The following is a 13450-nucleotide window of genomic DNA, read 5'->3' on the forward strand; positions in this document are numbered from 1 at the left end:
GAGATTTTAACCCAAGTTTTACGACTCTCAAGTCCAATGTTCTTTCAACTGAACTACATCCTTAGAAGTGGCGAATCTTCATTCTTTGATAGTTGAGTTTAATTTTCTGAAATACTCTAAATAATACAAGCTAAGTCTGATGAATGAGATGCTGATCAAACCGGCTCATACCAGCTTGGATTAAAAACAAAGGCATACCCATAAAACTGTACATTTTCTTACGTGGCTTATAAATCAGAGTTCCAAAAACTATCTTGGACAATGAAAAAATAAATGAAGTAGATTAAGTTTTCTCAAGAACATAGGTCTAAAGCTAGAAGGAACCTCAGAGGCCATCCTACCTAACCATTTCACTTTATGGTTTAAGAAACTGAAGCCCAAGTTCGTTAAGTGATGTGTCCAAGGCCACAAGGTTGGGAAGCAACAGACGTGGTACTTAAAACTCAGATTCTTTGACTCCAGAGTCTATGCTAAGGTAATTATTATGAAGAATTAAAATCATTTCAATATATGTTTGAGTAGCATTGTTAAAAGTTAAGTTAATAAATTTAATAAATATCCTAGTCTCACTAGATCATGTACTTTCTAGCTGTCAAAGATAAACTTGAGAAGCAGAATTATTTTCTTGACTAATAAAATACAACTGTATTTATTCCCAAGTTCCATTTTTAAACCAAATCCCTCTACTTTTTCTTTGCACATACCTTCTCCAGAATAATACTCAGTTGGGACAATATTTTCATCCCAAATAATTTTCTCAGTTGGATACAAAGGCATCTGGTTAAGCTGCTGAATTTGAGAAATTCGACGTTCATGACGGGATACCTATTTTTAAAAAAAAGAGAAAGAGTTATTTGTCAGTAGAATCAATCCATTAGAAATCAAAGGAGAAAGGCTTTCATGTCTGTAAGCCATTATGAAACCATGGAATATACAATTATTTCTTTTGCTTTTTATTTTTTCAAATTTATATGATTTCCTTAATCAAAAGTCAGAAATGGATCTGTATGGCTTTTAGAAGTAAATTATTTTCATCAGTAGGTTTTTTATATTTGAGATGAATTTTAAGATTACCAGGGTTGTTTTCTTCATAATGATTAAGATACTCATTAGGCAGGGGGAAAATTAGTATTTAAAAATCCATCCCAAAGACTAAAATAAGTTTTTCAAATCAAGAATCCTTTATTTGAAATCAGTACTTATTCATTACTAAATGACTTTATTAAAAACATGTTTGTCACAATAATTCTATTTTATCTTATGGAATGGAATCTACTACTGACAACAACAGTTGTTCACAACCTGACTTAATATGGCAGACTTTAAAATATCAGAAAATAGTCGAAGGAATTTTTAGAAAGCAGTTATAGTCAAAAGAATGATTTGGAAATAGGAGGAGAATAAAGCAGGTCTGCTCCCCAGATCATATTACCCCATCTGAGACAATATATCAATAGCAAAATATTTTCCATGTGTTTAATATACTTTTACTTCACAAAAAAAAAACATCTACTAGGTATTTAAAAAGCCCTCAGAGAATTCTACCAAGCGTAGCTTAAACACCTGCCACAAAGGCTTAAACATTTGGCACTGAGACTTTAGACAGTTCTTTGGAACTAACTTGAAAACTAGTTTTGTCTTCTTGAAAACCTCAGTATATTAGCTTTCCGTTGAGATAAGAATTATTAAGAGCTACATTAAAATTGCTAGCTTGGAGCCAAATTTCTCCATAAAATCTTAGGTTGGAAAGAACCTTAGTGATCATCTGGTCCAATCTCTTTACTCCATGAAGGAGTGATTATAATACACATTCCTGACAAGGAGTCCTCTAGCCTCTGCCTGAATAGTCCAAATTATAAGGAATTTACTACCTCATAAAGCACCCAATTTCCCTTTTGGAGAGCTCTAAATGTTGAGACGCTTATGCTTTTACTGACCTGATCTTTGCTGTGTCTCTGTACTGTAAATTCATTGGTCCCAGCTCTACACCTCTGGAACAAAACAGAAAATCTAACCCCTCTCCCATATAACAACATGCCCTTCAAATATTTAAAGATAGCTATCAAGTCACTCCTTGACTCTTTCCCCTCTCCCATCATTCTTTTCTACAGATTAAACAACTCCAGTTCCTTCAAATATTCCTCATAACAAGGTTTTGGAAAGCCTCAATATCCTAGTCATTTCCCCTTGCACCCTTTGAATACAGCACCCAGAATCACACTGATTCTGTACAGCATACATTTATAACAGAGTCTATCTTCCCTGAAGTCCTCTGCCCCAGGGCCTCCACAGGGGATGGAGGTGAATCTGTTATTAACATGCCAACAAAGATGTAAGTTCTTGCAGGTCCTACCAAGATGGAAAAGCTTAGAATATGGGATTGTAGACATGCTATATCTATCAACTTAAATATGGAAAGACTCATTGCCAAAACATTTGGCACTTGTTTTGGCCAAAGTCTCTATGAACACCTCCTCCTACAGTAGACTACTGACAGACCCATGCCAATGAGTCACAAACCTTTTTAAATCATGAAGAATTCAATTTAAAAGCTTAGTAAGTTTTTAGACAATCATTTTACAATATGGACTCATTTTAGACTATAAAGATGAAGGAGTTTTCATGTTGCAGTCACATAAAAAATAGTAGTACCACTAACAAAAATAGGAAAGTTGGGAAAAAAGGCTGAATATAGGTAAAGGTTCAGTTTTATAAAGACTAAGCTTGAATTCAGTGGAAATATCTAGATGAAGATACCCAAAAGGCAGGAGAAAGGGAAAAAACAGGGTGTGGTGACTTCTTCTAAGTCATAAACACATTTTTTTTTAAAAGCATAGAGCTAGAGTCCTGTCATGTGTCACTCAAACCTTCCCTCAGGGTTAACAATAATACATTATTTAAAGCACTTTAGGTATAGCTATAAACTCATTCAGCTGTGTCATTAACCTGCCTATCATTAACCTCCATCCTGTCCACAAGAACATCAGTTAAAACTCTGTCAAAAACACTGATGAAATCCAGGCACTATTTCTAGAGCATTAACCTAACCCACAAGTCTATTAATCCTACCACCCCCAAAAAGGAGGGAGGCCCGCTGGTACTAATCACTTCGTTTGTCCGTAAGCTCTGTTTGCACGTGTAACATAAAGAGCTGATAGGGCAGATAACGAATGAATGAAAATCCTATTTGCTGAGTGCTCCCATGGGACAAAGACTGTGCCAAGTTAACAGTGCCGGACTTTCAGAAAGGCTACAAAAGACTGGCCTAACATTCAGCTGATCTAATTACTCCTGAGAGTCTCATTAGCTCAACATCTGCAAGAGGGAATCAAAGTAAAAAGAAGCTGAGACACTTTTTTTAAAAACATAATTTACCAGCAATTCCAGAAGAAATTCCTTGTCAAAGGTGGTTTCTTCCTTTTCAGGGAGGGCTGGCAATAAGCAGAGATACGATGCCACCTGGTGGAGTGTGTTTGAACTGCAACACAACAAAAACTACCCTTAGTATACAAGTTGATCATAATTGCGTACTGTGTTTAATATGTGAAGAATACATAGTGCCCAGATTACGACAGGCTGCTAGCTGGAGAGCTCCTTCATTTAATCCATTAATTCACACATGTTAGACAACCACTGAATACAGACAGTGGTCTGTAGGCAGATCCGAATACGAGTAAAGGAAGGTTTGGATCGCACTTAAAAAAAATCCAAAGAGCTTGCCATGATCCCACGTAGCTCCTTGCTGCAAGAGCCTAACATCCTCCTACTGGTGTTACAGGGCTGCAAACAGTGAAGCGGCTGCTTTATGAAGAATAAAAATGGCAGGTGGCCCAAAGGAGTATGGCAAGTTGAGTAGTAAGTAGAAACAGGTTGTGGCATATTTTTGAGAAGTGCTAAGGGTGGGCTTTGCCTCAAAGACCTTTCTACGTGGAAGCTTAGGTCGCAGTAGCAAGAAAACTCTTGTAAGGGACTGAGGCTAAATCATGAATATAGCAATATATAGATGTGAAGCTGCTGCTCAAGGACACCTGCCCATGAAAAAGGACAGCGACTATGCAGGTGACATGAGAGTAACTGCAAAGGGGGCAAAGACCAGCAGAGGCAGGACATCCAGGACCAAGGACCAAGTGACATGTGGGGAGGAATAAGGCATGATGATATCACGCTTTACCAGGAGGAAGTGCTTTCAAAAGGGAAGAAGCAGAAATCAGGCTACAGGAGAAGTACAAGGGATCTCCACAGCATTTTGCAAGAGCTACTTGGGAGTCCATAAATGTGTAACTATCTGTGGCACCTCGATGTTACTGAATGAACATGGATTTCTCTAAGACATGGTAGAGAGGCCACGACAAAAATGATCCTAGAGCTGATGAATCAAACAAAGTCTTGTGTGTAAGATGCAACATAAAAAACACCATCAAGTCATGAATGTGCAGAAAGGAGATGGGTTGGTTATGTACTGAGAACAAGAGGGAGTAGAGGAAAAGCCTGAGTGTTTCAAGGGTAAATCCTCCAGGCTATATTTGTGGACATGCATGTCACCCAGAATGAAGAGCAGATGATAAATGGGCAACAATCTGCAAAGATGATAAGATTACAGTAGTCTTAATGCTGAAGAGGAGGTACAAAAGTACAAGACTCACCAATCCCTATTTCCTTATCTCTAAAATAAGGAATAATCCCTATCTTGAAACAGGCAAGGAAGGTAGTGGACACAAGGAACATCAACGCTAATACAGTCAGGATGCCTGGGTTCAAATCCCTCCCCTGCCACTCACTACATGTTATCTTGTGCACAGCCTACCTTCACCTGAGTTTCCTCCTCAATAAAACAATGGGGTTGGTTAGACTCTTTGGCCTCTGTCGTCACTTCCAGCACTAAATTTATTATCACGTTATCATTATTATTAGCACATATGAACATACAGAATATATTCACAAACTGAAAAGTATCAAACAAATATGTTTAAGAAGCAACTTGACTTGGTGCTTTTGCTGTCAAGAAATATTGGTCTTGAAAAAGAAAAGATGTTCTTACTACTATTTATTTCTAAATAATAACGTATTCAATGAGCAAACCTCTTACTACCTCTTAAATACCTGTTCTATCTAACTCACGTGTGAATACCAAAAGCACAAAATTCCTGCTCCCTTCATTTTAAATGACCAATGACCCCCCAAAAAAAATTTTCTCCAGAATGAATGACTAAAAGCAGGAATGTTTTTACAGGTGGTTAATTTTTTATAGGCAGCCTGGAGTTATTGTTATCATCATCATGATCATCTGTTCCAAGCATTTAAAATTCAGTAAGTTATATCTCTATCAACCTCAATGAATATTTGATGTACGTCGAGGGCAAGCACAGCACTGTTTTCACAGAAACACAAATGACAGAAGGTCGAGCTTACTGTCCATGACCCCTATTCTGTGGACAGCATAAGGCCTGGAAAATTCTGCCTTACATTTATTTATATGGCAGAAAAAAAGGATAATAAAGAAATTCCCACGAAACAAGAAAAATGCAGGGTCTAACCGAAATAAAATGAAAATACAAAAGCGCTCAATCTTGGGACACGAGACGTCAGTGACTGTAAAAGAGACAGACCGATTCAAAATAAAAAAGCAGCAAAGTGAGGAAGTATAATCATAAAAAAGAAAGCTCTGCATATCCTAGCAGCTTAATTAGTGTTTGCAAAATCAACTAAAATAAGAAACGAAGAACAATAAAATAAAATTTAAAGTTTAAGCACTAAAGCACAATAACTGTATCACATAAAAATACTATTTTCTTTCTTTGACTTACCTAAGATGTCCAAAAAACTTTAACAAAGATTCACGAGTATCCACTGCTGCCACATTTGAGAGGGCAAAATCATATAATTCAGGGAAATGTGCAAAAGCAGCTCTCTAGAAAAACACCAACAGAAATCCCAATAATTTTCATACATTGATAACATCTTTCTACTTTCAAAAGTTCACCTTTTCACATTTGTTAAGTAAAAAAGAAATGCATAGTAAGAAAATTAAGCTACGGACAGTGCCAGTATCTTTAAATAACCAAACAGTCCAATTTGGTTATTTATGAATGGTAAGATTGTATGTCATATACAAATTTTATTATTAGAAATATTATATGTAAAGCATCTATAAATTTTACCTTTTAAAAATTGTTTCCAAAAATTGAGAGAGAAGAACGAGGAAGTGAAACTTCATGTGAAAGAAAATCACTACCTTTTTTTTAAACATCAAAATTAGAAATATCAAGGGTTCAAGTAGCCCTTAAAGTATTAGTAAGGTAACTTTTTCCAATATTACAAGCAATAAACCTACCCAAATTGTATGGTATGGTATGGGGCAGGGACAGAGGGGAGGGATGGGATGGGATGGGATGACCCAAGCTTACCTATCTGGGACATATGCACATAGAGCATTCAAATTACCTGTAAGGAAGTAATTCTATCATAGTGAATTGTTGTCATCTCATTTTCTGTCAAAGCATTCCCAGTTTGGTCATTAATTTCAAAGCCAGTGTAGAATTTAAGCACATCTAAAAGCTGAAATGATACAGTTAAATTAATGAACTGTGTGATCAGAACATATGGCAAAAGCAAAAACTAACATTGTGCCTTCTGTGAGCAGCATTCCTCATCACCAAGTACAGCCTCAGGGAGTACCTATATTTTGAAAAAGAAATTTACTGAAATCAAAACCCAAAAAGAAAACTAAAATATGTTCCAGATTGAAAAGTAGCTTGTGACCAGTTTTACAAACAATTAAATGAAAGTACTGTCAATGGTCCATTTAATCTAATTCTCCATGTAAGAATTCTAAAACCAGAACAAGAAAACTGAGACATTAAAATTTCTGAAACCAAACAGTTCTAAATTTCAATGAAATCAAGTTTTAAAGATGTAACACTAAAGAGTAGCACTGGGTATATTTATTCTGACCAGAACTACAAAAGCACTTCCAAGTCCAAATGGAAATGAACCTCCCATTTCTCTCCTACTCTCCTACTTAGCAGTGGCCTAGCAGGGGATGGGCATCATCTTAAATTCTGTGTGTGGTTCATTCCTCACCTCAGGCCACTGACTATAGACAGTGAAGCCTAATGAACTGCTGCGGATCATGGGACATATCTCTCCAGTTTCACAGATGAAGACAACACAAGAGTTGTACTAGGGAATGATGACACATAGTAGGTCCAAGATGGAGCTGATATTTAGTTGCACAGTAGGGCAGGTCATAAATCTGTAGCAGATTATCATATGTCAATTTAAACTAAGGGAAAATGTCCCCTCAAAATCAGAAAACTTGGGAATGAGTTAGATTTATGTTTCCAGAAGACTCACATGATTGACCATTTGCTCCCATATCAATACCAAAGGAAGAAGTGATGTTGACACAACCTTCTATTCTAAACATCAGGTGGTGACTTTGTCAACACCTTTCCTTCTGTCCTGGGGATGTATATCAATGCTCCCAGGTAACACTGAGAACAGAAAGGTACGGCAGAAGTCATTTGAAATCATTACTCACTGTCTTCTGCTATTCTCCTGCTGCACTGTAATTAAATGAGGGATGAAAACAAAGATCCAAAATTAGACTGCAAATTAATAGGGAAACCATAGAAATTCATTCTAGAGGGGACAAGAGGTGGCACAGTAGACGGTGCTAGTATGGGAGTGAGGAAGATCTGAGTTCAAATGTGGCCTCATAGACATTTACCAGCATCACAGTAGGCAAGTATGGTTTGCCATCTCTGGTTTGCCTCAGTTTTCTCACCAATAAAAACAGGATAATAATAGCACCTGCTTCTCAGGAGTTTTGGAGGCTCAAGTGAGATAATCATTATAAAGCACTTGGCACAGTACCAGGCACATAGTAAGCACAATATAAACGTTAGCTATTGTTACTATTGTTGTTAGGGTCAACTTGCAAGCAGGTTATCTATTCTGTACAGTAAAAGAGATTTTTAATTTAAAATAAAACTCAGAAGTATTGTAAGACAAATATCTCAACATTACAAGAGACCTATGGTCTCGCTGATTTGGATACTCCCTTCAATGGTGCAGAGTATTTTATCATTTTGTCCAACTGTTATCTATGTCCTCCCATAATCCTCTGGTGGGGGCTACCTGATATCCTGGTAGCCTTCCTGTCAAGTCTCTTATATTACAGTGGTAACAAGGCAGCATCCCAGCTACTCATCTTTATTACTTGCTCTCAGTACATGATGAGCCTACCTTCTTTTTCTGGACATATGACTTCTGTATGAAATACTGTAATTTGCTTTTCCTATATCTATGTCCCTATTGCTCTTTGGATAACCCATAACTCTGATTGGATTCAACAGCCATCTATAAACACCCTCTACGTGTCACGGTGCTAGAAGTTAGGGGTATAAAGACAAAAAACAAAACAATCCTAGTCCTCAAAGAGATGAATAAAGCATTTATCCCACTAGAGAGATGATTCAGGAAAGGCCTCCTGTAGGAGGTGATACTTGAAATAAGCCTTAAAGGGAGCTAGAGATTCCACAAGTCAAAGCTAAGTAGAAAGAGAATTCTAGGTACACTACACAGCCTTCTGTAAAGGGACCAAAGCATCACTGTTACCAAATCTTTAAAGAACTTTTTTTTTATAATTGTAACGAACAATAAGCATAATGAAAGCTTGCACTCTCTGCACCACTGAGTCAAATGTGATGTGAAAAATATGACCTGTTAGAGAGTATATTTTGAGAAAGCCTATCCCTTCCATTCTCATATCTTTAATGAAGATGCCCTCGAACCGTGCCGAATTCTCACAAAAATTCCTTGCAGGTAAGAAAGGAGACGTCCAGAAGGGCAATGACTGATGTCTTTGCTTTAACCTGTTACTGGCAGTCATTGTTTTCGCCCAGAATTGACGCTCTTTTCTTCTTTTAACTATCTCGATTCACAATCCTGCCCTTGATGAAGAAAAATAAACCATTAAAGAAATGCACAGCTCTTTTCTAATTGGTCTTTTTCTCAGGTTTATGCTTAAATATTCCTAAAAAAATCTGAGTCATTAGACAGCACAGAGCAGTAGACAAGGTGCTGGCCTTGCAGTCAGTATCTGAGTTCAAATCCTGCTCCAAACGTTTTCCAGTTATGTGACTCTAGAACAGGATTCAACCTTCCTCAACCTCAATTTCTCCAAATCTAAAATGGGGATAATAGCAATAGGAGAACCAAATGAGAGCGTGTGTAAAGAGCTCAGCCAACTTTAAGCTTCAATATAGATATGAGCTGTTTTTATCAAGGTGTCACACAAGCTTCACAGAATTTCATTTTCCCCTCTATCACTTCTCACTGTTTTGTGAGGGAATAATCTGGTCACACTTTAAACCATCCTTCTCCAAAATGTTTTGCAAATTAGTTTATACTCTAAACCTGTTTGGCCAGTGACTGCTATGACCTCCTTGCTAAGGTAAGTGTACGCTGCCTGAGGTAGTCATTGTAGGAGGTTCTTTGGTTCTCCTCCAGGAAGCTGATTTGTACTGGTTAAATCTCAGCTCCTGTAAAGCTGTAATAATGACATCTGTGTTGGCATTAATGGTAACTGCTCCTTTATCCATTTCCCACTTTTTGGCATTTCTAAATTAATTAGGTCAAGTCAAAGCTATTTTATTTGCCTACTATTATATTCTCATTTTTAATGCTGCTCCTAATTTGGGGTTGATTTTGATTCCTGCTCTAATAAATTAAGGATCGGACATGGAAATTATTTCTTTCAATTGACACAATTTCATTTTTATATTATTCTGTACCCCTCATATCCATTGAAATTTTACTTTCTTCTTGAAGTATATGTATATCAATACATGAATGAGGGCTGTGGAGTCCATAGCTTTTTAGCCTTTTTTCTTTTTTGATACTAATTCATATTACTCAAAATATCTTTGACTATCCTGATCTATACTCAGCTTAGCACTGAAGCTTAGCATTAAAATAGAAGCTAATTACATCTGGATTACTGGGGTTCTTCAGAGAATTTCTCCATCTCTACGTTGTCCATTCTCTACACTGGCCATAAGGAATGCTAGTATATGAACTACCATTATTTTTGCAGTAGTTTTTTTGCTTATGTGGATGTTTTAGAGGCTTTTAAAGAAATATTTTATGTATCTTGTGGCTTTGGGGCACATGATAAAACAGACTCCTGTATTTGCCTCTCCAAGAAAAACCTGTGAGCCATCCTTCCATTTAGTTGTCATTTCCTTATATTTTGGTTTCACTTAAGGAGAGAATGTAAATATTGAAATAATTCAATTCTTCCATGGGTTTGTCAATTCATTGGTCAATGGATAAGGATCTAATCTTAAAGAATTTAATTCAGGTTTACAGACATTCTAGAAATTGTGACTCAGTACCTTCTGTCCCATTTTCCTGCCACTATTATTTCAGAAGTGGGAGAGGAGCACATAGGACTGAAACTCATTTTGTCCTTTTCTCTGCTTCATCATGAAGTTGTAACCTGATGGTGACAGACCTCTCCATATGGAGATAGTCTGGTCTTAGGAAAGAAGTCAGTGTTACCAAGAAGGTACTCAAAACCTTTCAATATCTACCACTTGCCAGGGCTTGTACTTTACTGGTACAACCTCCTAGAACCCACAATTCCCTTCTACATCCCAATGAGGCACTGGATAAGCCTTCTGTGGAAGACCTTGTACAAGACACCAAAATGAACCATATGTTCAAGTACATCATAGCTCACCTGGGAAAAAAGATGACCATCACCTTCTCTACGAACAAGATTGGACAGGTAACAATGAACCACAAGATGGGAGTCATCTAACACTGTGTTAAACCAGCGCCGTGTAGGGAGCAAGGCCTAGAATAAATACCACAAAAACCAAATTTGCACATTCTCCACAGTTAACATAGAATTCTAAGGCAGCTAGGTTGTACAGTGAATAGAGAACCAGGCCTGGAGTCAGGAAGACTCACCTTCCTGAATTCAAATCTGACCTCAGTCACTTATTAGCTGTGTGACCCTGAGCAAGTCACTTAATCTTGTTTGCCTCAGTTTCCTCATCTGTGAAATGAACTGGAGAAGAAAATGGCAAACCACTCCAATATCTCTACCAAGAAAACCCTAAAGGGGTCATGAAGAGTAGACAACAACAAAATAGAATTCTAATGTTACTTAACAAGTGTTGTTCATAACATACAATGTATCTTATCACTATCCTGAGGAAAAAATTGACTTCATAAACCATTATTAACAGCTACATGAAGAATTTTCTAAATACTTATTCATCTCTTACATTTTGTTAAGACGACTCTGGCAGGCAATAATTCCTAAATATCAACCATTTTGACGACTATATTCATCATGTAGTTTTCTGTAAAAAGCAACCATGTGTGAATGAGCTATTATCTATAGCCACCTATACTTAGAAACAAATATAGACGATCCAGATATATATCTGTAAGTATAGGCATAAATACAGGTATAGATATCTGAGCTCAAGGACTAGGTATTTTTTAACTCCAATTTGACAATATGTCTGGGTTTCTTCCCATTCTGGAGACATTAAGGACAGACAGCTCAGAGTGAAACTGAAGTAATTAAACAGAAACACAGGCCCAACTAGGCCTCTGCCTCGTTATTAGAGATCCTCTTAGACTTCTTACCTCTAGATCAACCACCAGTTCAATAAATCGTTCACAGTAATGCACTTTGTCCATCGTGAGGGTTTCTAGAAGAAAAAAATCATTATTTTTATTGTATTCTGCCATCATTCCTACTCTGCTATGAAATTTACAGCCACTTTGAGACCTCAAAGTCTGGGTAAGCTTTCAGACGGGGGGTGGGAATGTTATGTTCAGAAGGTTGTTTCAATTGTGATTAAGAGTCAAGTTGTGGATCTCACCACAAACCTCAAATAAAAGAGATCGATTTCTTACCCTTACATGTATCTCCACTATACACATAATTGTAACAGCAAGCAAGATAGGATCTTTTGCTGTTTTTCTGGGTTGAGTTTTAGCCAATCAAGTGTCTTTGACTGAATCTTGCCTTTGACTGAATCAATCGAGAGTCTGATTAGAAACAGTGTATCTTTGTATCTTTTGTAGAGAGAGTAGAGAGAGAAGCAGAAATGAGAGAGGAGAGAAGCGAGCACAAACAGGCTAGGGGAACTTGCTTGTGGGGAGACCTAATGGAAAGAATGTGATGTGGGCACTCCGTCCATTGGTCTGTGTTACTTTTGCAGACAGAAGTCCTGTCTTGATGGTGCTGGTCACATGTATAAATATTGTTACAGCTCTGTCAAGCTTTGTTTTCCTAGAAACAAAGCTATGGGCAGGAGGCCCTGGAGCCTGCTGTCAGGCAAAAGCAGGAAGAGTTAGCCAGTGGAACAGTCCCCGTGAGCTGAGATAAGGGGCAGGAGCGGAGAGCTGCCTGCGTGTGAACCCAGGCAAGAGCTGGGAGTGGTCAGCCCACAGAGGAGGAGTCTGGGGTTTGGTCTGAGGCTCAAGTCAAGAAGAGGGAGGACTTTCAAGTCATTAGACAGCACAGAGTAGCAGACAAGGTACTGGGCTTGCAATCAAGCGTTCAAGTGCATGAGGAAATTCCATAGCACTTCTCTCCAAAGTCACAAGCTGTAATATGTCTTGGTGGCTTAGGGAATTTAAAGGTTTTCAGATAAAATGCTGCTCTCATCATTCATTAAAATGTATAAACTTAAAGGTCCCACAAATAATGGGTAGGAGGGCAGGGATGTTTCAATACTTAACTACAGTAAGGTGCCACTCTGACTAGTGTTTAAAATGCTCTCAGCACCATTAATTTGTTATTTCTTCAGGAAGTGAGGTTTGGGAAGAGAGGAATCCGCACCCAAACTCTTTTTTCTAGCTCGAAGGGCAGTGTGCCACAAGGTCATAGCTCCACTCTTGCCCACAGAGTGCCTTTTAGGAATAGTTGGGCAAAGCTCCTACTCATTTTTTATATTTGGATATGCAATAATGCTTTAAGATATTTACAATTTGCATGTTTCTGACACTTGAAATTATAAATTATCCTAAAAGTAGATTTGAAAGCTAATTTCAAAGCCCCATTTAACTTTATAAAATCACATGGACAACAATTTAAAAAAACAAGTTGAATAAAACAAAATAATTACCAGAAAGTGGAATTGATTTCAGCACAGATATGAACCTCTGGATGAGCTCTGAAAGGAATCTTCGCTCCTTATGGGCCCTAAAAATCACAAACATTTGATACATATGTATCTGAAAACACACAATCAAAAACAAAATTTCCAAAAACTGAAACATGATGATTATTACTATGTTTTATTATTACAGCTTGCTGGGTTCGTCTTCCTGCCCCAAATCTCTCCTCATTGCAGTCTATCCTCAGCGTCAAAGTGACAGGAAGCTAAAGGGAAGGTGCGACTATGTCGCTCTCCCA

General features: G+C 37.6%; 1 protein-coding gene across 1 annotated transcript in view; it reads right to left on the minus strand.

The window, feature by feature from the left end:
• The window catches only part of AQR (aquarius intron-binding spliceosomal factor), a 127952-nt gene that overhangs the window by 64987 nt on the left and 49515 nt on the right, over positions 1-13450 (minus strand). The window contains exons 10-16 of the mRNA XM_072622850.1: positions 13161-13237; positions 11671-11735; positions 10748-10864; positions 6442-6555; positions 5805-5908; positions 3376-3478; positions 705-825 (exon numbers count right to left, since the gene is read on the minus strand). Coding sequence (XP_072478951.1) covers positions 705-825; positions 3376-3478; positions 5805-5908; positions 6442-6555; positions 10748-10864; positions 11671-11735; positions 13161-13237 — 701 coding nt within the window. The remainder of the gene's footprint in view (positions 1-704; positions 826-3375; positions 3479-5804; positions 5909-6441; positions 6556-10747; positions 10865-11670; positions 11736-13160; positions 13238-13450) is intronic.

Source organism: Notamacropus eugenii, chromosome 7, assembly GCF_028372415.1.
Source record: "Notamacropus eugenii isolate mMacEug1 chromosome 7, mMacEug1.pri_v2, whole genome shotgun sequence".
NCBI lineage: Eukaryota > Metazoa > Chordata > Mammalia > Diprotodontia > Macropodidae > Notamacropus > Notamacropus eugenii.